The sequence below is a fragment of the Coturnix japonica genome, chromosome 34 (assembly GCF_054131305.1).
Source record: "Coturnix japonica strain WE chromosome 34, WE-NBRP24, whole genome shotgun sequence".
In the NCBI taxonomy this organism is placed as follows: Eukaryota; Metazoa; Chordata; class Aves; order Galliformes; family Phasianidae; genus Coturnix; species Coturnix japonica.
Window position 1 is genome coordinate 6,191,347 of NC_140696.1, and position 24,334 is coordinate 6,215,680.

The 24,334-nt window shown below is 48.9% G+C and overlaps 1 protein-coding gene across 4 annotated transcripts in view; it reads left to right on the forward strand.

Annotated features, from left to right (window-relative positions):
• The window catches only part of ETS1 (ETS proto-oncogene 1, transcription factor), a 64,548-nt gene extending 42,700 nt beyond the window's left edge, over positions 1-21,848 (forward strand). For 3 of the 4 annotated variants that reach the window (XM_015884071.3, XM_015884070.3, XM_015884072.3), the window contains 7 exons: positions 2,704-2,823; positions 3,498-3,698; positions 6,533-6,610; positions 6,735-6,983; positions 9,159-9,419; positions 17,278-17,396; positions 17,751-21,848. In XM_015884071.3, coding sequence (XP_015739557.1) covers positions 2,704-2,823; positions 3,498-3,698; positions 6,533-6,610; positions 6,735-6,983; positions 9,159-9,419; positions 17,278-17,396; positions 17,751-17,966 — 1,244 coding nt within the window. In that variant the 3' untranslated portion in view covers positions 17,967-21,848. The remainder of the gene's footprint in view (positions 1-2,703; positions 2,824-3,497; positions 3,699-6,532; positions 6,611-6,734; positions 6,984-9,158; positions 9,420-17,277; positions 17,397-17,750) is intronic. The other variant, XM_085526070.1, reaches the window with a different exon arrangement.
• Positions 21,849-24,334: the final 2,486 nt, after the last annotated feature.

Below are 24,334 nucleotides of genomic sequence, written 5' to 3' on the forward strand. Positions count from 1 at the left end.
ATGCTGCTCACTGTCAGTACAGAGGCAGCAGCAGGAGATGTGGCATCTCGGCAGCGTGCTGCACATGCAAGCCATGTCAATGAGGCTTTAATGGGTGTTGTAAAACCCATCTAGCAACCCCAGCCTGCAATGCAAGTCCACGCTTGGTTTTTAGGTTTGGATATGAAATTGCCCAACGAAGCTGGGGTACAGCAGCTGGGTTTGGTGCATTCCGAGCTCGCCTGTGTGCATGCATGCATGCTTTTGCATGCACTCTGTGGGCAGCAGGAGGTACACAAAGGGGACGTTTTATTTGTGTAAGATTTGATTAAAATCTTGGAGAGGGGTTTCAGATGACAGTGAAAACTGAAACCAGGGGAGCGAAGCCCGGCCTGCTTTTGTTACCAAAATGCTGCCCTGCTCTGACCTCTGCCCACCCCAAGCTGCAGGCGGGTGTGTGCTGCGGGCACGGGGACAGCACCATGGCTGTGTCCTCTTGTAGGGTCCTGCAGAGCACAGCCATGTCAAGGGCAGGTAAAACCCATTGTGCTCCCAGGGGTTAACAAAGAGAGAGACGTTTCAGTACATTTAGCATCACTCAAAGCCAGAATTGAAATAAAAACTGTCCCCACTCAGATCACACAGCCAGGACTTGTCCACGAACACGTACATACAGCTTCACCAGCCCATTGAATGCTGCACATATGAGCTCTGCTATAGAGGTGGGATGCTGTTGACTAAAATTAGGCTTCTGCAGACATTTGCAGGTGTGAGGCTTTGGGGCTGGTTTGTGTTTTGAAGAAGTTTTAAGCAGTAGCTATGGTGTAACAAGAAAAAAGGGTTTCGATTCTAAATTTTCCTGATGCATCTTGTTTTAAAGGAGAAGCCTCGAAATGTGTGTTCTGATTTGGCTTTGGTGCTCACCCCATGCAACCAGAACCCTGTCCTGTGCTACTGAAAAACTGCTTCACTGGCTCTGTGCAAACTCAAACGCATGGAGCCATCAGTGGCAGATGCTCCTTTGCATGGCAGCAGGGAGAATTGAGCATGAGCAGAAGCCCTGCTTGTGGCTTGCCTAAGGAGGTCATCTGTGCGCAGGTTTTTGTGAGTGATTCAGTGCAAAATGGGGTTGGAAACGTTTTCTGAGCTTGCCTCTGACTCAGCTTCCCATGGCCAGGGAGCAGAGTGCTGCTGTTGAAGCAGCAGCGAGGGAGCGGATCCATGGGTGGTCCCTGTAACCACAGAGCACAGCCAGCAGAGCATTAACGTGTAACATGAGGATGAAGGGAAAAGGGCACCAAACCACTTTCTCCCAGTGTTATCTCAAAGCCAGCAGATGGAGAACAGAGATATGCAGGGTGCCTGCTCGTTTTTCCGTGCCCTCCTCAGCCAAATCCAGTAAATAATGAAGTGTAATTTGCCAAATAGCCTTTGAGTGTTATTTGCTTTTGAAGGTCCTGATGTGGCAGGAAAGCCTTGATTTTTGCAGCAGGGCTGGGGGAGGAATGGGGCAGTGGGGCTGAGAGTGGGGCTACCTGGGCAAAGGGAATTGGGTTGTGGAGCAGTGAGGGCTGGGAGCTGGACACATGGATGGCTTTGCACATCTGTGCTTGGGGTGAGAGGTGAAAGGTGCAAAGATGAAGGCAGGAGAGCAGCTCTGGATGGTTGGGCTGCACTCGGGATGCTCTTAGTGATCCTTGGGAGAGAGAAGCACTTTGAGGCTGTATGGAGTATGAAATCAGAGCTTAATTCAGAATGCTAGCAAGCCAAGGTGGCTTTGCACAGCACAGAAAGCACTGGGGCTTCCAACATTCACATCCAAAAGTTTGCTCTTGTCGTTTTTCCACTGAGAACAGTTTTCATTGAAAAATTGCTGATAGGCTGCAGAGTGAGACAGGCCTCCGGCAGAGGATTTACAACAAGACTGACAAAGTTCAGTTGTTGGAGATGGTGAATGTTTGAGGCTTTCCTTCACCACAAATGATGGTTTTCAGGAATGTTTGAAGTATGTGAAAAGGAGCCAAAACCTTTATTCAGATTGAGTTGGTTTTTTTTTTTTCAAATGGTTGCTTTTGTTTATAGAACTCTTTGGCTACAAATTACCACCTCCTTCCAAATAAATTAGTGAAAGGAAAGAAAGGAAGGCAGACCTTTGCTTCTCATCAGGACTAGCTCCAAGGCCCTTGGCCTGGCCCCATGCATCCCATGGGGCGGCTGCGCATTGTTCGGTGACTCACGGAGCGCCGGGGCCTTGCATGATGTAACTCTGTGCTCATGTGGGATTTTCCAGCTCTTTGTTTTCCCTCCCATCCTTGAATGGCTTTTCTGCCCGTTCTCCATCCTGCCTCATCCTGCTGTGGCCCTACTTTTTTCTAGGATTGCCTGCAATTCATCAAAATGACTTTTCCATCTTGCTTTGGGCCAGGATGCCCAGCGTTGGAGCAGGAGTTCAGAGATGCTTTCTTTCACGTTTTCTTGTTCAGTCTTGTACAGGACTCATGGCCCAGCTATCTCACAGGCTTCAGAACCCTGGGGTGATGCTGATTCAGGGTGATCTGTTGTCTGTGATGGTTTTTGATATCACCATCAAATTTCCAGCAGTACATTCATGGCTGGCTCACCGGGAGGCCCCATGTACCATGTAGCTTGACTTGCCAAACATGGCTTATGGGCAGCAGCTTATGTGCAGTCCTTATGGTTGTTTTTCTCTTGTGGTGTTTTCAGACATGGAATGTGCAGATGTGCCTTTGTTAACCCCTAGCAGCAAGGAAATGATGTCTCAGGCACTGAAAGCCACCTTCAGCGGCTTTGCAAAGGAGCAGCAGAGGCTGGGAATCCCCAAAGGTAAGAGATAGCAGTGCAGCCGCGGTAGGCACAGAGGACATATCCCCCACCATGATGTCCTTCCCCACAGCAACACGTGGTGCCCGTCCCGTGGTCCTGTCTTGTTTCCTGGCAGTTCAAGCTGGAACAATCCAGAACTACAGGCAGAACCTTTCAGTACCACTTGCAGACTGCACCCATCTGACAGATTGAGCCTGTCTGTCCTGCTAACAAAGTGAGATAACCTCTACTGCCAGACTGCTCTGCAGCTTTGTTGAGACTGCAAGACTTGTGTTTGCAAATCACATCCACTGTACAGAGAAGCAGCTGGGATGCTTTACAAGAGGCTGATAATGGGGGGGAAAGCAACAAGATGAAGGAGTGGGTGGGAGAAGGGGTCAGAGAACTGCCAGGATTTTAATAAGTCCCAAAGCTCACTCCTGCTATGAAATATGTCTGCAAACATGGCTGATCTAAACTCTGGGTATAGCATTTCCCCACCATGTATTGCCTTTTTGCCAACAGATTTTCAGTCTCTAGAGGATGAGGCTGTGCAGGTGCTTATCCACTGGGATAGATGGAGATGTATCCTGTTTTCCAGGGGAAAAGGCTTGTGGTTGCTCATTAACGGAACTCTTCTACAATCCCTTGTTAGTTGCTCATTAATGGATCTTTTCTTCAACCCCTTGGTGCAGATCCCCAGCAGTGGACAGAGACGCACGTGCGGGACTGGGTGATGTGGGCAGTGAATGAATTCAGCCTGAAGGGAGTGGATTTCCAGAAGTTCTGCATGAACGGAGCTGCTCTCTGCGCCCTGGGCAAGGAGTGCTTCCTGGAGCTAGCGCCCGACTTTGTGGGTGATATCCTTTGGGAACACCTGGAGATCTTGCAGAAAGGTGAGTCCTGGGATCTCCGAAGGGGATAATTCGTGTGTTCCTGGCTACTCTGGTTATGGGCTTTTTGAAAGGGTATGACATCCTATTTGGGCTGCAGTCCCAGTCAGAGCAGCTTTGAAAGCTCAGTTTTCCCGTAAGATTTCAAGTGGGCATCGCAGCCAGTAGTGGGCAATGCAAATCTTGGCACTTGTTGAAAGAGGAAGGGAACACCCTGTTCATGTAGGGTGCCTGGAAATGGTGCTGGGATTTTCCAAAGCGTTCTTCCTCAGTTCATTTAGCTCCTGCTGTGAATTTTACTGCTTCCTCCAGTGCAGCAAGGTACAACAACATCACCAGAATCCCACACTGACTTCCCAATTGCAATTGGAAACGGCTTTTGTTTCTTGTCTAATGAGAGTAATGGCATTTAGTTAAATGTTGTCGTATTCCACACAGGAGGGAATGTTACAAACCATGTCTGCCTGTGCCTGCATACAAGCATTCGAGAGCATTAATTTTAGTTCATTTGCAAGGGGTGGGGGGGTGTCACACGTTGATTCTGGATGTTAATTTTGATGGTGTGCAGCTTTTTCCAACTCGGATGGTTCCCTAAGAGTGAAATCTTAAGATCTTTAATAGATGATCCCCTGTAGCTCTTTTCTGTGCTACGTGCTCTCCTGGAACACCCCCAGTGCCTCTGGGCTGACCCTGCGTGCCTGTCCATAGGCCTGTGCTGGTGGCAGGAAGGGGAGGGGGAACAAAGTTATGCCTTCCAGGAAACCATTGACAAATGGATGTTAATTGCTGATTACTAATTTTACTGCTACCTGTGGTTTGCAGAAGGTAAACACGGCTCTTCCCAGGGTCAGGGTACGACAGACTGTTTTTCTGCTCTTTGTTTGACTCTGTATCTATTCAGTTCTTCTCGTTCTGCATGATTTTTAATGAGTGCTTATATCAACAGCATGCAGTTTAACCAAACAAAGCAAAACGTTGTGGTCAGTCCTATTTCTATTTGCTATAAGCCATGGCTTGCAGCACAGCTCTGCCTTCCTGCGACCCACTGGATGCAATGTGCTGTAACTGGGCTGGGTCTGCTCCCAGCTCTGTTCTTCATGCCGGTTTCCCAAGGCATGGAGAGGAACTTTGTACCTATTGCAGCTTTTCTTCGAAAATGATGGGAAAAAATGGAACTATTTCTTTGTCTCAGCACCACTGACTGAGCTCTGGGAACCAAGAAACCCCCGTTCTGTGTTCAGTTTTGTTGGTGACTTCACTTCTTGCTTAAGTTGTCTGAGCCGTAGATTGGATGTTGGGTTCTTAACACATTTCCCAGAGGGGCAATATCTGTAAATTATTTGGAGAGTAACTGAGAAGAGCTTCCAAGAAATAACCAGCTTCACTCCAAGGACTAATTCCTCTTCCCTGTAAGTCATGAGACTCATCTTACTGGTCTTACATCTTCAGGCCCCAGTCAAGTCCGGGTTCTCTTGTGCTGGTGTTGTACAGCACATCTCTCCCCATGTGAGATGAGAAGTTTCTCTCCGCTTTGCAGCTGGAGATGTGAAGCACGAAGGGATCACTATTCCCATAGGCTCACCTATAGAGTCCAATCACCAGTCCTCACCTCTGGCACCCGTCACCCGGTCACTCGCCATCATAACCCAGAGCTGGTGATGCTGAGGGTGATGGCTAACACCAACATGCCTGGTGTTACCTGTGGTGGTGTGACTGCTTGTGTAGGGTCGTGCTGGGACAGGCTGTGACCCCTCTGCCCTCCTGCTAACACTCCTCCCCTTGTGAGCTCTTTCCGAGGGAGTGACTCATGGACCACAGCCTGCTCAGGGTTTAAAAAAGGCAGCAGATGGGCGACTTTTCCCTGCATGGATTTGGGTATTTTTGGGCCTATTTTTCCAAATTTCTTCCTAAAATAGCCTCTTCAGTTACCAGCAGTCAGCAGTGCCCTCCGCTTGACTGTAAGCTTAGCTGAAGGTTGCTCTCTTTCCCTGTGGTCACCCTCCCTGCTCCTTGGCAGACTCTGTGGGGAGAAAAAGAGCGTTTCTCATTAGGTTTCTCTGTTTGCACAAAACCTCCTTTTGTTGGAGGATATTTTCCACCCTGCAGTCCCCAGGAGAGAAGGCCAGAATTAGGCTCCTTGCAAACGAACGTGCGTTATCTTCAGTTTGCTTCTCTACAGCCTCAGCAGAAATAAATATAACCCAGCGTTAGTTAGTGCATTTTATTTTTGTTACCCTCTGCAAAGTAAAGAACATCTCCCATGCTGGTATCTCTGCCCACGTGCCGTACTGGAATGAGTAAGGTGTTAACAGAAAAACTGGTCAGGAGGAGCAGTGTGGCTTTTAGGTGGGAAAGCAAAGCTGAGGCTGGGAGCAGCAAAGTGCTTGGAAAGAGCAGTGGAAAGTGGGCAGCCTGCTTTGATGCGATGCTTGCTTGTTCCCAGTGAACCACGCCTATAGAAAGGTCAGCATTTGTGATGTTGCTGCCCATATGTACTCTGTGTAGCGTGTATTAGTGCTGGTTAATGGAGAGGATGGCAAAGCTTTGAGATGGGATCCTCTGCCTTCATCAGGCATAGGGTGAAAGGTGCTGTGTACACTGGGAAGTGGCTTTAATTTAATGCTGTAGGGGCTGGTTTTGGTCTGCATTACTCACTTCCATACATTTACCTGGCCTAAAAATGGAGAGTTTTCCAGGAAAGCAGCTGTCCTGAAATGTCCGAGTTTAACCCAGACAGGAGCCTTTTAGGAAGTTTAGACCTCTCCACATTACAACGTGTTTTGCAAAGCACGATATGCCTATGGGCATATGACAGCTGCTTCCTTTTCTCTTTGCAGAAGAGGCAAAACCTTACCCAGCAAATGGAGTGAATACAGCGTATCCAGAATCCCGCTATACTTCAGACTACTTCATTAGTAAGTCCCAATGATTGTTACCATTATTGTGCTTCCAGGCATAAAAGGGCCACCCCCTAGGTGTGTCTCTGCAGCACACAAGGATTCCTTGCTTTGCTTTCTAAACCTCTCGTCTTGCCAACAGGTTATGGCATTGAGCACGCACAGTGTGTGCCTCCCTCCGAGTTCTCTGAGCCCAGCTTCATCACTGAGTCCTACCAGACCCTCCATCCCATCAGCTCAGAAGAGCTTCTGTCCCTCAAGTACGAGAACGACTATCCCTCAGTCATCCTGCGTGACCCTGTCCAGACAGAATCCCTGCAGACAGACTACTTCACGATCAAGCAAGAAGTGGTAACACCAGACAACATGTGCATGGGACGTGCCAGTCGAGGTATGGTTGGGCCATCTCTCACAGTTTGCTTGGGTTCTTCTTATCTGCCTACATGAACATGGTAGAGATGCTGCCTTCCCCTCTGTAGGAGATGGTCCTTTGGTCTGCTTCTGCTTGTTGAGAGAGGTGACTTGGACGGTACAGTGAGCCAAAAGGGAAGCATCTTCCATCTGTGCCTTTCACTCTTCTTGAACTTTTCCTTTAAATCAGTGATTTCCTAAGAATTCTCACTGAAATGCAACAACTTGGGCCTTCACTCAGCACTGGGGACCAAAGGCCCCTGGCGTCAGCCAACGCTACTGATTGCTGTCAAAGAAATACAGCACACTGTGGCTATGCTCACACTGGCATTACATTTAAGCTATGTAGAATGGCCTTTGGGTGGCATAAATCCTTCCAGAGTGCTATAAGGAAGCTTTAATGTAAACCAGAGTCCAGCTTATTTATATTTACAGACATTTCTACCTCCCACTCTATTATAAGGTTAATCATTCGTGAAGTCAAACACTTAAGGAACAGAGATGTCAGGGTGAAGATTTTCCAGACAGTCCCACTTTGCCTTGCTTTGTGTGGGCATTAGGAGTTAATTTGGTGCTTCCAAGGGAGGTTTTTTCTGTCTGCCTTATCGGTGATGGCGTCTGGTTGGAAAACGTGGCTGCCAAACTCCTTAACAAATTTCTCCTTAGTAAGTGCAAGGCATGGTTTGCAAAAGCTCACAGCTAGGTCAAATTTGGGTGTATTTTCAACGAACTGACACAAGTCATGGCTCTAATACTGAAGCCATTCATCCAGCAGATTGATGGTTCCTTTTCTAGAAGAGTTTGTGCCTTGATATTTCTCAGAGCAGTGGTTATATCCGTTAAAGAACATGCACAGAACTGTGATATTTTCCCCTTGTGGGATTCAGGAGTTGATTGAAGCACATTTTGGAAGTTTTCAACAAACAAAAAGAGATAATAATAATAATAATAATAATAATAATAATAATAATAATAATAATAATAAAAAGAATCTGAAGCATGGATATCATCAGGAGAATCATTTTGAAACTTGGACTCATTAAAAGTAACAAGCAAGGTATCCAAGGGGGAATGATGGATGTCAGGCTACACTGAGTCTCATGAAGTCATGCTAAGGAGAAGCTGAGCCTAAGCTGGAAACCCCAGGCTTGTAAGACCTGTTCCTTTATTTGAAGATGAAGCATCTTTATGGGATGAAGAGGGAGATGCCTGTTGCTGAGGCCAGCAGTTAGGGCAGAGCTGCCTTTTTGGCATAGCTCTGCACCCACAGTAGTTAAGTCTTTCTGCAGCAAGTGCTCTTCAAACTACAACACAACAAATATCTGGGGGAGCGTGCCAGCATCCTTCCACGATCCCATTCCCCTGTGATTTACTATCTGGGCCTGAGCCGCGGGTAGCTCTGCCAATGGAAATTTCTCCAGGAGTTCTTGCACAATCCCAGCAGCTGTTTTTAGCCCGGTTTGGGAAGTAAGTGAACTTGAATGATCCTGTTATGCTCTCAGTTTGTCAGTAAAGATGTTGAGCAATCAGCAGTGTGAGGGAGATCAGAGAGAGCAATTTCAGTTTGTTCTTTGTATCCTTTTTTTAGCTCGCTGCTTTAAGTACAGAGGGTATACTTGTGCTGTTCCTAGCGGGTGTAAATCAGCATAGTGCTGCTGAGGATCTGGCCTATCATGTTCTGGTCATTACTAAAAATACCCCGGAGAGTAGCCTTGATACAACCCAGCTGTGCTCACCTTACCAGAACTGGAAAAATAGCTGTTTGAGCTCTCAGCCTTTTGCTCCCTTCCTCCATCAAATCGCTGCTGTTTGGGGATTTGGGGGTGGAAGTCGATTGTAACATATGGCAATAAAAGGCTGCTGTATAGTTTTGTAGGAACCATGAGAAGTAAAGAAGACAGGTGTCCACTGCCCTTGAATAAGCGTGAGCAGTGCTTACATAGGACTGGCAGTTTTAATATGGGAATTACAAAGGTAACGAAGACATGCTCATTTCAGTCATTGGATTGGAATTGTATAGTGAGGCACAGCCCAATAGCAATATTTGCCTGGCTGCTTTGTTGCAGGCAAGCAAAGCATCCTTCTCATGACCACAATGACTGAGAGCATCCCTGTGTTGGCCAGGCACCTCTCACATTGCCTTCCTTCTCACCAGGTAAACTGGGTGGTCAGGACTCCTTTGAGAGCATAGAGAGCTACGACAGCTGTGACCGCCTGACGCAGTCCTGGAGCAGCCAGTCCTCCTTCCAGAGCCTGCAGCGCGTCCCCTCCTACGATAGCTTTGACTCGGAGGACTATCCCGCCGCCCTGCCCAACCACAAACCCAAGGGCACCTTCAAGGACTATGTTCGAGATCGGGCTGACATGAACAAGGACAAGCCTGTCATTCCTGCAGCTGCCCTTGCTGGCTACACAGGTAGGATCACAGTTCTCAGAAAGCACCTCTGTGCTCAGCATTTCGTGGAGAGCCTCTGCATCAGGAGAGGGCAGAGCTTCCAGGGTCTCTGGGTTGCTTTGAGTGAGGGTTTATGGGGTCAGCCCAAGGCTGTATCCTTTGGGCATAGGCACTTTGATCCTCATGGAGAATCTGAGTACTGGGCACTTGTGTGTTGTTTGCACTGGATGCCTCCTGTTGACTTTGGTAGGAGCTGGAGTCTGGTGAGCTTTGTTGAGAATGCAAAGAGAGCCCTGGTTTCCCCACTGCCATTTTCATGCAGTGTACTGGCCTCTTGCTTGTGGTTTCCCACCTCAGGCAGGACTGGCTGTGTTTCAGCATTGCTATGCATGATGCAGAATGATCTTATCCCCTTTCAGCAGGGAGGAAGGACCTTTGTTTTTCTTTTTGTGCTGGTGCGAGACAGGGATGGGATACTGCCAAAGCGGATCCAAGCATTTTCCATTCCCTGCAATGAGAGAGATGAGAAGGTGATAGACCATGGGAACCATGTTTTTTTTACACGATAGTCCCCCTGCAATCTGGCCACCTCCTTTCTTCATGGAGAGAAACATAGGATCAGGCTTCAAGCCAATATCGAGGTAATCCTTTCCAGTTGTCCTGTGCAATGTCATTTCCCTGTTAGACAGGTAACATTTCAGGGCAGTCTCCTGCCTGCTCTTCCCTTGGCTCACACTGATCCCTCCTCCCCAGCTGGTAGCAGCTGTGGCCTGGAGGAGCCAAGCAGTGGAAATAGTTGTGCAGATACAGATCATCAAAAGATTCAGAGCAGATCCTGGAGTTGTGACTGTCCCTGAAATCTCCTCCCACACACAGCTCGTCTTCAGGCTGATAGTGAGTTTTTGCTGGGGGTGAATGCGGAGGGGAGGAGAGGTGGAGAGATAATTTTAGGAGCAATGTGTAAAAAAGGAAGTGGTTTGTTGCTATAGCTTTAGTTAGAAAGAAAGCTCAACTCGGCCTTGCTGAATGAGCTTGTTTTGAGCAGGTCTATGCAAAATCAAAGTGTGCTCTGCTATTCCTGAATGGCTTTTGCTGGGGGATGCGGTGGGGAGAGGCGTGAGTGGGAGGAGGGGCTCTGGCCCAGCTGCAGAAACTGGTGTTCCTAAGAAAAGAGCCCAGGAGTGCTACTTGCTCTTCTTTCTTCCTTATTTCTTCTGATAACACCTTCCACTGGGGCTGTGGAAGTGTGTAGGGCACCCATTGCCTGGGCAGGAGCTTGGCTGCTGGCGAGGGACATTTCTCTCCATGTTTGCTATTGCTCATGGAAGCGGAGAGGCTGCACTCGCAGCTCCCTCTGCAGCAAGGAGCCAAAGCTGGGGTTGGACCCGGTGCTTGGCCAAGGAGTATTAGCACCCCAAAGTGTGTCCTTGGGCTCTTGCCACAGGGAAAGTGGAGCTTTGGTTTATGCAGTGCCAGAGCACACTTCCAAATGCTTTTCTCTGCATAACTTTTTCCCTTGCCTCATTTCAAAGCCCTCTTTGAGCTGGGAAGATAATCCCTTGGCCCAAACTCTCTGACATGATCAATAAGTTTTTTCATTGCTTTACTTGAAGAACTTTAAACAGAGAGGAAAAGTAGAGATTTCCAGGAACACCGATCACTTGGACATCCTTTGGTTGGAGTGTTGCTTTCTCCATAAGGCTGCTGAGCAGTGACTCAGAGCTGAAACTGCCCCTGCCTGCATTTACTATGGGGAAGGATCTGACAAGCTTTGCAGACGGGTGACTCTAGGGATGTCCTTCATCCCTTTTTAATGCCTATTGACCTGTCAGCACCTTGCATTTCCTGTGTAGGGGGAGCCTAGCATGGGTGCAAGGCCAAGCCAGGTTGCTGTGAAAGCAGGTCACGGTGAGAGCGAGTGAGAACGTGATGTATGAGAAACCATAGGAGAACTTGGCCCTCTCAAAACTGTTCTGTAGCAGCTTATTTCAGAATAAATAAATATATCAAGGCTGGCCATGGAGAAGTGCAGCACCTCTCATTGGCCGTCTGAGAAGGGATGGTGGGGACTCAGAGAGAAGTTCTGGCTTCATGTTTTTGCTTTGCTTCACTTGACTTTTACTTTACTCAGGGGAGGAAGTACTATCTGGTGGCTAGAGCGGAGGAACTTGAAGTCTGGGTCCTCTACAGATCAGCTCTGGAGGTGGAGCCTCCAAAAGAGCAGAGCAGTTGACTTCCAGCCCATGGTCCAACAGCTTTCAAGGTCTCCCCCATAGCATGCCTGGAGCACGCACCAACACCAGCACCCCATCACCAGCCAGGGCAGTGCCCAGCAGATGTGCCATGGTGCCTTGGTGTAGAATACCACATTTAGGTTTGTGTTAGGAGCCTGCCAATATTGCTTGGCTCTATCAGCATAGGCCTGTTTTGCTGGTGGCCCTGGGAGGTGGCACAGCCTTATCACAGCAGCAGCAATCTCTGATGGTATCTGCCCTGGGAGGCGCGTGCTTCGCTGAGAAGGTGCATTTTGACGGAAGCACCATTTGCGTTTGATGTGTTCCTCACCCAGCTCACAAGCAGCTTTTCAGAGCCGTGTTATCTGCCCCCACATCTTGACCTAATTTAACAAGTTGCCATGGTTGCTCAGATAGAAATTGATGCAATTTTCTTATCTTTTTTTTTTTTTTGAAGGAGAAATGTAACTGCTCCGGAGTTGGTGAACTTCAGTTTCCATAGCTGGAGGGAGGGCAAGTTCTCTGGAGTTTGGCCAACTCGAGCCTTGCTATAAGCCAGGTTTTATTCTTTTATGAAGTGACCTAGGAAACGAAAACAGAACACACACCTTAAGACTGGGCTTAAGGCAGTGTGCTGCCTGTGCTGTGGGCTTGACCACAGTGGTCTTCAGCCTTTCTGCCCTATATTTATTTTCCACTGCTCTGACCTACTTGTGCTGCTGATCTCCTGCTGGTGCAGGTCCAGTAAAGGTTCAGGTCTTCTACCTCTTCTACCTCTTGCTGCTCCAGGCTGAATTGCTTTCAGCTTTTCTTGAGCACCCGAAGCACCTGCATGAGTTCATAGCCGAGCTGTGGTGTTTGCTTTGTGCCACATAGGACCTCAGCACCATCTGAGCAAGCCGGGGCTTTCCGTCTCACGGTGCTGCCTGCAGCACTGAGCTGTGATGCACTGAGCTGTTGCTCCTGAGAGCTGAACCAGCAGAGCAGAGAGATTCCCTTGGGCCTGGGGGGAAGAAGGAGGAGGAGAGAGGGATGAGCAGGGTGAGGTGACTGCACAGCACACCTGATGCCTTGGCTGCAAGGCTAGGATTGCCTTTGTAAATTTTCCTTTCATATGGGGCAGGTTAGGAAGTTGCTGAAGCCTTTACAAGCAATCTCAGCAAGGAAGGCGTTAATGTCCTTGCCCCAGCTAGTATCACACACACCCTGACTGTCTCTGACTGTCTCTCTTAGCAGCAGATTGATGCTATCTTTGTTATCACCCTGCCCTTAGAGAAGACAGAAGCAGTGCAGGGATGAGATGCTATCTCCTGAGCACCCAGCACCTCTTTAGTAAAGCTAACGATCATGCCCTGGCTCCAGCCCTGGGCTCTGCTATCAGCATTCATGGCACTGTGTTGATAATGGCCCAAATGTGCCCTGTGAACCCATCCAACCCGTCCAGACCATCTGTGGTGCAGATGAATCCATGCCTTCGACAGCCTCCGTTTCTGTGCGATGCTTATCAGTGAGACAGAAGTGAAAGCACGCAGCTGCTGTTTTGCAGAAAGTCGAGTTGATGCCAAAGAAAGTGGGTGTCTTTCAAGAGAGTTTGTGTGCTACTTCTTTCCTTCTTCTTACTCTGCTGCTGGCCTCCAGCTTCGAGCCTGTAAGCTCACAGATGTGGGCATCCAAAACACACCAGCACAAACCTGCTCTGCTCCAGACATGCTGGGTGTCTGTCCTTGGCATCCAGATCCTGTGCAGTTGCTTTCCTAGAAACATCAGCATCCTTCCTTCCTGCATCCTGTCTGTGTGAGCATTTGTAGCTGCCAGTATCTTGGTTTAGGGGAGTTTGGAGATGCAGATGGTTCTTGGTCACTTTCAGTCCCATGCTTTGCCTGCCCTTGCGGGGTGACTTAATGTCACCAGCAGCATCTCCTGCTGTGTAGGGGCTCAGCAGCATCATGTTGCAGGGTGGGGAGCAGTAGGGTGGGCTGTGGGGCTGCTTCAGTGCTCCTGCCCCACCTGCCAGACATGTGCAAATGACAGTGAAATCAGCCCCACGCTACACTGCTCGAGCGTGACAGCAGCTCTGCTCTGCCCAGCAGCCAGGAGGGGATGGCAGAGCAGCAGCAGAGGGGCTGCTCTGCAAGCAGCACAAAAAGCGTGTGGCAAGAAATAGCTTTCTGTGTCTTTCCCCACTCTGATTGCTTTTTGGAGATGTATCCATCTGCACTTTGGTGTCCTGCTGCCTGCATAAAACAAGTCCTTGGTGATGCTGTGGCTGCGCCAGGCTGAGCAAGGGCTGTGGGGGAGGCAAGGCAGGCAGCGATGGTCCCACAGTCCTGACTCAGCAATAGGACTGTTGGACTCCTGTGCCTGCAATGCCATTGGTGAGGGTGGCGTAGGGTGGGCACATCACCAAGGCTAAGGCTGTTTTGGAAATGTTTCTATGTCCAACTGTTTTGTTTGGTGTGAACCACAAACCACAGAGTGAGCAGCATAGGTGCCCTTTTTTTTTTTTTCCTTTTTCCTTTTTTTGAAGCTTTTTTTGTTTTGTTTCTCTCCTTTCAAACAGAGGCCGTTGAAAGGGGTGAGGGTGTGAAACAAGCTTGAGACGGTGAGAGTGATGCACTGAGAGCCGGGCGTTGCCATGCAGTGTCTGCACAGGTGGTGGGATACTGCTGGCATCAGTGGGCAGTGCCCACTGTGGGTGTGCTGGAGCAGAAAACATGGATGAATGTTGGAGACTGGGCACTATGATATAAATCCATCTCTGGAACCACAGAGTGGGATGTTAGTAGGGGATCTCCAGTCCTACTGGGCTGCAGGGGTACTCGAGTGGTCCAGAGCTATCTGGACCAGATGTCTCAGTGAGTATTTCCTATAGTGGATGGGGATGAGAAGAAGGCAGTGAGGGACAGGGCACATAGACAAGCCCAGAAACATCACACACATCACAGTAGTACTGGGGATGTGTTGAGGGTGTGTGGACATCTCTGTACAAGCTGAGGGCCACAAGAACACCTTTTAGCTCCTTGCTTTTCTGCAGAGCATGCAAAAGGAACTCATTTCAGCTCTGATTACAGCTGTTTCGTCCAAGTAGACCATACACAGATCTCCCCAGCACCTGTGCCCTGATTGTTCTCTCTTCTGCCCTGACTCCTGTGGTCTCCCCATGCTCTTTGGGCCCTGCAGTCTCGCACACGTGCTGGGTTTGGTTCCTGCCATGTGCAGTGCCTGCCTCGCTGACGTCTCACCATCATGCCCCATCTGCAGGGCCTCTGCCCCCTCCCCTCCGGCAGGGTGTGTTTATAGGAGCTGAGACATGCCTGCGAGCTGTGCGGTAAACACATTCTTGACATAATTGCTTGTCCAACAACAGAGGAATTTGGGGTTTTACGCGTGTCCCGCAGGCAGCTAGGAATAGACCTCGGGAATCCCTTTTCCAAGGCACAAGCCGCCGGATGACACCGCTTCCTTCAGAATCCCAAAATACCCAGCTGAGCAGCTCCCAGTGCTGCAGCAAGGAGCCTACCTTGTTTGCTGCAAGTGGGTGATAAATTGCTGGGTTTCCCAGCACCATCCGGTGCCAGCTGGCAGCTGAAAGGCAAGCCTGGAATGTGAGCTGTGCTGGCCCCTGGCTCAGGTACGGTGACGCTCTTTGCATCACGTCCCCCACACCTTGAAATTCACCCAGGGATATTTAGAGGGCAGTTGCCTGGAACCTAGTGTCCGAGCAATAGGTTTCCATCTGTTTTATTCTGGGGAAGGAGTGAGAAAAAGTTCTTATTATTTGTCTAAGCAGGATGGTGAAGGTGGCTGTTCTGCAGTCTTGTGTCCTAGCACTGTTGTTCTGGTTTGGGCACTGGGTGCACTCTTACATGTATAAAGTCAGATGTAACTAGAGAGTTGGTCCCTGCCTGTCCTCACTTGCCCTATCCCATGCAGCCTGGAGCACCCATTTGCACATTGATTCCCCTGTGCACAAAGCCTGGTGCTGTAAATAGGCCACAACTTCAAGATGTGGGGCTGGTTTGGGCCAGGCTTTGGATGTTCTGTTTCGGATGAGAGGTGAAGGCGTGATCTGAATTTCCTCCTTCACTTTGCTGTGACTCCATCCCTCCTGGAGGTCTTGGCAAGCTGCTGCTGAGGACACGAGGCTGCAGCATCTCCTGCCAAGAGTCTTCTTCTCATTTACGTCTGGGGTGATGCAGTGAGCCCTCTGCTTTTTCTTGGGCTGGATAGGGACAGTAGGGATGAGATGCTCCTTTGTGCCACATGGTTTGGGAGGAGATCCCACAAACCTGGAGCAATTCCTTGGGATTTCTTTCTGATTCCCCTTTGGGGAGGGCTGAATGGGGAGCAGTGATTCCCTGATCCCAGCGCTCCTGTCCCAAAGCCAGCTCTGTCATTTCCTGCTTGCCAGCAGCCCGTCTGCTTTGAGTCATCTGAAACACTGTGGAATAGGGGAACACCCCTCTCATCCCTCTGTGCGTTATCCCACAGCCACAGCTCTGACAGCCTCCATTGTCATTCATGGAAACAGGCTGCACTCCATCTCTTTATTCTGAGGAAATAACTTTTTTTTCCCCCTGCTTGAAGCTTGTGCTCACTGCTGTCAGCGCCGGGTTTGCCCCGTCCTGCCTGCCATCCTCATCCAGACTGCGCAGTTTTTCAGGGGTGATAAATCATTTCCTCTAACCTCTGGCTCTGTTTATTATTATTATTGTCATTATTATTGCTGAGATTTTCTAAGCTCCATTTACAACATGTCAAAATCTCTCCCAGAGCTAAGCGCAGTGTTTTGGGTGCGGCCACGTTTAAAGTTGCTCATGAAAGAGTTTTGGCTTGAGGGCTTCTCCTCTACCTTTGATTGGGACACAACTGCAAAGAAGAGATAATTCTTACATCACTCCACACACACCGTGAATCCAGCCAAAACCAGGCTGCGAAGCCGCAGTCTCAATGCAGTGCACCAGCTACTGCTCATTAGGTGTGTTGAGCTCAGCGCCGCAAGACAAATTGCTGTTGGCCAAAATTAGCACCCACACCAAATTGGGAGTCACAGAGATAGAAAGAGAGGCTGAATATCCACAGTGAGGGATGCTCTTGCCTCTCCAGCTGCTCTGGTGGAAGCGGAACTCTGCCAAACCCGCCAGCCCCTGCCCAATCTCTGCAAGCCTGCAGCAACACGCTCTGGAGAGAGGCCAAATAATTTTCATACCTGGGTCCCCTTTATCTCCATAAACAGCCGCGGAGCAAAGAGTCAAGGTCGGGAAGCAGGAGTCTGCTGGAGTTCATGCAATGGCCAGGAGCTTTTTGGCACACAGGGGCTGGTGATGCTCTCGTGCCAAGGCAGCACTGCTTGCTGTTTGGGTGCCAGAAAAATAATCCTATTTATGTAACTAAGAGTGAAGCATTCCAGTGCGCGAATATTCAGCTCTGACTGCAATGGAAGTTCTTTTACCTGCAGGATTTAACTCTTAGATTGTCTGAGGTTTTACCCTGCAGCCACTGATGCCTTTCTTTTTTTATTGGCAGAAGGTTTCATTTTATTTGTGGTGAGCACCATTTACATGTGAATCCTCCCACCCCAGGCTGGGATAGAAGGGGCTGTGATTTGCTGGCATTTATGTCTGGTGTTTCCTTTGTCTTTCCAGGCAGTGGACCCATCCAACTGTGGCAATTCCTGCTGGAGCTGCTCACTGACAAGTCCTGTCAGTCCTTCATCAGCTGGACGGGCGATGGCTGGGAGTTCAAGCTTTCTGATCCAGATGAGGTATAGTGCCAGAGCCCAAATGCTGCTGAGATATTTAAGATAACTCTCATCTCCTTCCTTCATAGAATAGCACAATCACTAAGGTTGGGAAAAACCCCTCAGGTCCCCAGTCTAACCCCCGTCCACCCCACCATGCCCAATGACCATATTCCCAAATGCCACATCCCCTGGTTCTGGTGTACCCCCAGGACTTGTGTGTCCTTATGGAATCCTCCTCAGTGCTTTGCTGCTGAACAGCTTGGTTGTCCCAAGCTTTAATGGCTTTTATGTGTCCAAGGGCTGCCCAGTCAAGCCAGAAAGACTTCTCATCCCCATGATGTCCATCCCCTCTGACTCTCCCCACTCCTCTTCTAGGTGGCCAGACGGTGGGGCAAGAGGAAAAACAAGCCCAAGATGAACTATGAGAAGCTGAGCCGTGGTCTGCGTTACTATTATGACAAGAACATCATCCACAAGACAGCCGGCAAGCGCTACGTCTACCGCTTCGTCTGCGACCTGCAGAGCCTGCTGGGCTACACACCAGAGGAGCTGCATGCCATGCTGGACGTCAAGCCAGATGCTGATGAGTGAATTCTGAAGAGTTTATGGGACTTCATTTATTATAATTTTTTTTTTCTTTTTTTTAATTTTTTTTTGTTTTTTTGTTAGAGAGCAACTCAGATTCAATGCTTTGAGGATGTCGGGAGAGAGGGCGGTGGGTGAGTCAAACTTCACGTTGGAATAACCTCAGAAGTTTGGTTGGGAGAAGGATGAGCCCTTTGTTTGCTGAGAGCTCCAGGACAGGCTTTTTTGGGGGGTGAGATTCTGAGTTTTAAGAAAGCCAGAAAAATGTAGCTCACTTTAAAAAGAAAAAAAAAAAAGAAAGAAAAAAAAAGCAAACAGAAAAACCTCCCCGTCCCTTGCTGGATAGAAAAGATATTAAGAAATGGATCCCTTTGGTTATTGTGCTGCTGGCACAACAAGCTGACAGTTCAGGAAATGATAGTATTCCTAAGGATCCGAGGGCTTCAAACTTGCTTTTTTTGGGGGGGGTGGGAGGGTGGGGGGAGGGAAAACAAAAGTGGGTGAAACTTCCTGCTTTGGGGAGGGGCAAGATAGGAAAAAACCCAAGAACTGGTTGTTGTTCTTGTCGCATCGCCTTTCTGTCCGTTGTCTTCTTTTATACAAAGGACGGATCTTTTTTTTCTAGGAGGGATCATGACTCTTTTTTTTAAAAGAAAAAAAAAAAAACAACAAAAAAAATTGTTAAAGTTTTTATTTTATTAAATTTTGTGCCAGTATTTTTTAATTTTTTTTAATTTTTTAAATAGTCTTAAGCTCTAAGATGGTCTCAGTATTGCAATACCGTGTGTGTTTGTTTCTGTTATGCCAGCAGAGTTTTATCACAGCGAGAAAAAAGAGAAAATGGTTTCTGTAGACCCCACAGGAGAAGGGCAGCGCTGCAGTCTGTGCTGTCTGGGTGGGATGTGATGGAGCCCCAGATCTGCTGCTGCCAGTTGGGGGTCTCTGCTCCCACCCGCAGCCCCAGCGCTCCGTTCTGCTAAGTGCTGCTAAAGCTGGGTGAGATTTCCAACAGTGCTTTCTTGTTGTTGCTGTTCAAAATTGGTCTCTCGCTTCCATCTGCTCCTTGCGCTGACAGTGAGTTTCCAAAGCGTACCGAGATTTTTTGCAGTGAAAAATGCCTTTTGTGTTTTCCCAATGGAGTTTTTGCTCCAGGCTGGATGTGGATCTGGGCAGCCAGGTCTGGTTGTTGGTGACCCCACAGGGTGGTTGAAACCGGATGATCACTGTGGTCCTTTTCAACCCAGGCCATTCTATGAGGAACACTTTGGTGCTTTCAGAAACTCTCTCAATTTTTGGAGGGGACAGGGGAGAAATCCCCATATTTTGACTGCAGTAAATGAACGCTGTAGAAGTTGGAGAGGGGAAAAAAAATCAGGAAAATATTGAAAAACAAAAAGGAAATGTTTCTTCCTTCCTGTTTTGAGCAGCTCTGTCTTTATTGCTGTATGTCTTAGCCAGCCTGGGCACCCGCAGAAGGGAAATTGGCCTTTGCAAATGGGGTCTTTACTGCCCCTTGTGAGCCTGATCTGCAAACCGTGTCAGAGTGTGATTAACATGAAGCACATGACTGTTGGTGGTGGGGTGGGTGACACGTCTTGTGCTTGACCGAGTGCAGGAGCACAGCAGAGTCGGTTCTGGGGGGCTGCTTCCATGTGTTGGAGCTTTTCAACCCCATTTACCCATAAAGGAGTGAATCCCACTCTGCTGGGCAAAGACAGCGCAGGGCTGGACTCAGTGTGACAGAAGGGACTCAGTGGTAAAAATTAACATTCCTGGAGGTGACCCCAGGGCAGAATCCATGCAGATCTGGCTGTAGGATCGGGGCGTTTGCCCCAGAGAGCTGTTGGATGTTTTATTTTTAAAGACAGTATTATGCATTTGAACCAAAAGTAGCTTTTTTTGTGTGTTACTTGTCCGTCTGAGTGTCTTGTGCAGCTGCATTCACCCAGAGGCACTGCCAGGGGGAAGAGGAGGGCAGCTTTCAGGAGAGCTGCTGGAGGGGGTGCAGATGGAGGTGTAGGTAAGGGAGGATGTTGGGTATGCTCACAGTGTTGGGGCTGCACGTTGTCCCACTGAGCATGTGCAAAAAGTAGCAGGACAGATGGAAAGGAAAGAAAATAGGATGGAAGGATGGTGAAAGGTGTGTGCACCAAAGGAGGGGTGGCCCACCCCTTCACTAACTGCTGGGAGGTGAAAGATAGATGGGTTCCTTGGGCAAGTGGGGAAAGCAGCTCTGAGCTGGAGGGGAGGAAGGGCAGTGCATGTACTGGAGCTGCAGTGAGGACTTCACCCAGCAGGGACCAGCTCATCAAGGGGCAGAGGGAATGGTTGCTGCAGCTGCTGGGCAAAGGGGGGCAAGGCACAATGGCACAGAAATAGGTGGCAGGGGTTTAGTGAAAGGACACCCCAACATTGCATGGCAGCTCATTAGGGTTTTAGCTCTCAGTGATTTTCTTAGGTTTTTGGGGTTGCTTTCTTGCATTTCACTGCAAAGTGTGCTTTGCTAACAGAATCCCTTCCAGCCCCCACATGCAGTCAAGTGGCCAAGCTCCCATCTCCTGCCTGTGGTATCACACTGTGCCCTAGGAAATGCCTCCTGCTTGGCCCTGCTGCAGCTGAAGTGCCTTTTTCAAGCAGAAAACAGGGATAACATTTCACTCTGATGGTAGGAGTCAGAGTTTTGGGTACCGAACCCATCATTCCAGCAGGCCAAATCCCTCATCTCCCAGTTTGCTGTTCTCTTCAACTCTTTATTCCCATTATAGAGACCATCCCAGAGAGGGCTGTGTGCTGTTTATACACTGGAAATGTGTGGATTTATTTTTGTTTCTTTTTTTTCCCACTTTTGTAACTGCTCATTGACTATTGGAGAGGGAGGTGTGACCTCCTGTTCTTCAAGGCCATGAAAGTCTGGTGAACTCACACACACGTGCTGAACCAGCAGGATGGGTTTGAGAGGGATCTGCCAGGGATGGGACTTGCTCCTCTGCTGGCTGCTCTGTGTAACAGTGAGCTCCAGCCTTGGCAGATACAGGTGACACTCAGGAATTGGATGGGTTTGTCTTGTTCTGGAACATCTCCAGTGATTGATTTGGAGTGTTTTCTTTGTCCTGCTCCTGATCTGCTGTTCTTGGTGTCTGACCCCAGTGGGGCACATCCCCTTCACCCGCTGTGTCCTATTTGACCCCCAGCCTGGGGAGCACAGCTCTCTGCACTGTGGTGACCTTCCTTTCCCAATGGCTTTTTAAGGTGCATTTCCCAAAGAATGGGTCATTTCAAAGATCAGGGGAAAGGGGCCTCAGTAAGAGGTGTAAAATGCTGGAAAAAAGCAAGCATGTTTGCCTAGATCTATCCTCCATCTCTGTGTATGATGACCACAACCTGTGCAGAGATGTATGCAAGTGCAGATCCATTTATCTACACTTTACAACCATCCAGTTCCAGGCATGGTCACTCAGAATGTGATCACTTTGGAGAAGTGATAGAACCATTAAGGTCAAAAAAGCTCACGAGGTCACCATGTCCAACCCCAAACCGTCCCCACCGCGCCCATTGAACCAGAGAGTGGTTCAGCGAGAACCAGAAGATATCACACAGTTTAACCTCTTCCCCTATTCCCAAACCAGCACCCACTCCACAAAGCAATCCCAGTAAGCACCAAGCAATGCAGGGGCTGTAGGAAGCATCTCCACTTTCTGCCTCGTTGCCTTCTGGAGGGCTTTTCTGCAGAGCTTTAGGGCCTGACCGCCACATTGCTGTGAGCATCACAAGCGTTGGGTTCCTCAGCATGCTCTGCTCTCTGGCGGGGTCTATCCAGCATCCGCGAGCTGTTGTCTACATTCCAAAGAGGTCTAAATAAATGATGAATCTATGTGTGCATTTATGTTATAATAGAATCTGTCCAGGAATTAACTGCCTCAGTATAAAAAGAAACCAACTAGAGAAAAAAAAAGTCGTCGTTGTTTGTCGTTAAACGTTTTGTTTTTACAGATGGGAATCTGTTGTTTTTTTGTTGTTTTTAAGCTGATAAAGATAGAAGAAGAGAGAAAAAAAGAAGAGATTGTTATATTGTGCCGTTCGACTATTTTCCAACGTGTATTTTCATATAATTTATATTTTTTAAAAGCGGGGGGAAAAAAAATAAAAAATAAAAAAAAATAAAAAAAAGAACTTTAAAAGCAAGATTAAAAAAATAAAAAACAAATGAAACAGAACCAAGGAAAAAAAAAAAGCAGGTGCTTTTTACAAACTGAGCTGAGGTAGCATAGAGATGTAGCGGTGTGTGTGTGTGTCCGTGTGCTGTGGTGGTGTTGTTTCCAAAGGATACAAAAAAATGCCCCTCCTCCATTGAATACTTAAAGAAGGAAGGGGTTGGTTTTGTTTTAATTGCTGATGCTGGCACATCATTTTGCTGGAGAGTTTTTTATATACTGTAGCCTTATTTCATATTGTATTTTAAACCATGTGGAATTAAAAGAAGAATAATTCATAGCGCTCGGTCCCCGTGTGCTGCTTTGTGAATTTGCTCTTACGTTGCCTTCACTTTCCAGGTCCAGGTGACAGTGGACTGGGCAACTGGAAGGGTTTTTCACACCAGGAGATGCTGCTTATCCATAGGGCTGAGGTCCTGTGATGGGGACAGTCAATGTTGAAGCACCAGTTCAGGCAAATGGGCATCAAAGTGGATTTGCATCCACAAATGCAGGCATCAGATGGGTTTAGCACCAAGAAGAGCAAACAAGTCATCGATGTACATTGCATCAGGATGCAAGCGATGAATCCAGGAGGAGGAATATTTATAACAGCTCCATTTATAGCAACACTTGGCTTGCAGGCATGCAGGAAGCAAGAAGTTTGGGGGAGGGCTGAAGGATGGGTGGGTGAGCACTGCCACTCACCAACCCAGCAAACTTGTCCCCTTATGGCGTGCACAACCTGGGGACCACACTTCAATGCTTGCTCTATAAATACCCGCTGGTGGCTGCTGGGGAAGCCCCTGAACACCTGGGCTGCTCACTATGGAAACTTTAGAGAGCAGTGAATGTCCCCAGCTCCCCCAGCAGCACTGGGGCTGGCAGATGGAGCAACACTCCAACTCTGCTCTTCATCAGCTCTCAGATGCAGAGTTTGGCTGGGAGCTACAGCCAGCAGTGCTGTAGATGAGTGGGATGAAGGCAGCTTCTCACACTCAGAAGCAGACACAAGGCACTGAGAACGGTGCTTGAAATAGGGGCCGGAGAGCAAAGCAGCCTGGTTTGGGTTGCTGTCTTGAAATATTTGAACGGGTGCTTGAGGGAAAGAAGATAGACTGAAAGAGGAACTGAAATTAGCGAGGACTGAATGAAGGGAAGGGCTCTCTAGAAATCTCTGAGCTAGGAAAAAAGAGATGTAAGGAGGTGATGGGAGGGAAGAATATAGAGAATGCCATGGAGAGGGATAGGAGTAAGGACAGAGCTGGAACCTGAAAGCAGTGCTGCGATGCTCAGCCGAGCCCTGCAGTGCCCACCAGAGACAGCAAGGGACGTACACAGAATAACGGGGGAATTAGGACCAGTTCACAGCATAAGAGTCTCAGTCCTCCTGCCCAAGCATTGCTGCAGGTGGTGCTGGGGGTGCCAGGGCCGTCCCTGCAGTCAGCACTTTCCGCTGTTTGCTTTCCGCACCCGGCTCCCTCCCACTGTGCAGAGGCCTCTGAACAACATCCAACAGCAACTTTCCGGCTCCTCCGGCGGCCTTTCCCCCACGCTGCCATTCCCTGGCCCTGCATGAAAGCCGGCCCCACAATGCGCCATTGTGCCTGGGGGAGGCAGCAGCTGGGGGGGCTGCACGGCCACCAGCACCAAAAATCTTCCTGGGGGATGCCCTGCACCAGGGATGCTCCCCAAATTCTGCATCTGAGTCATGGAGATGCTCGCTGAGCTCACAGCATCCTTTTGGGGATGGAGGAGGAGCAGGGTGTGCCCATGGCTGTGCTGACTTGGATTAATTGCCTGACATGATGCTGGGATGCCCTAATCCACCCCGTGCTTGAATCACCACCAGTGGGAGCAGGCACTCCCAGCACAGCCCTGTGCTGTTCCTCAGCCACCATCCCATTCCCTTCTCCTTTCCATCCCCTTTTCTTTCATCCCTCCTGGCATCCCAATGGTGCTGCAGCTCCAGCCCTATCACAGGAATGCTGCCAAGTATTTCCAGTTTCCATCATTGGCATTTACCAGCTAGAATGCATCCGGTGTAGCCATCACTATGCAGACCACCGGCAGTCCCAGGGCTGTGAGCCCAAACCTGAGCATCCCCAGGGCTGCTGTGGAGCTGGGAGTGGGCTCCTATGGGGAACTGTATCACTCCAGGGTAGGCATGCCAAGAAATGCAGA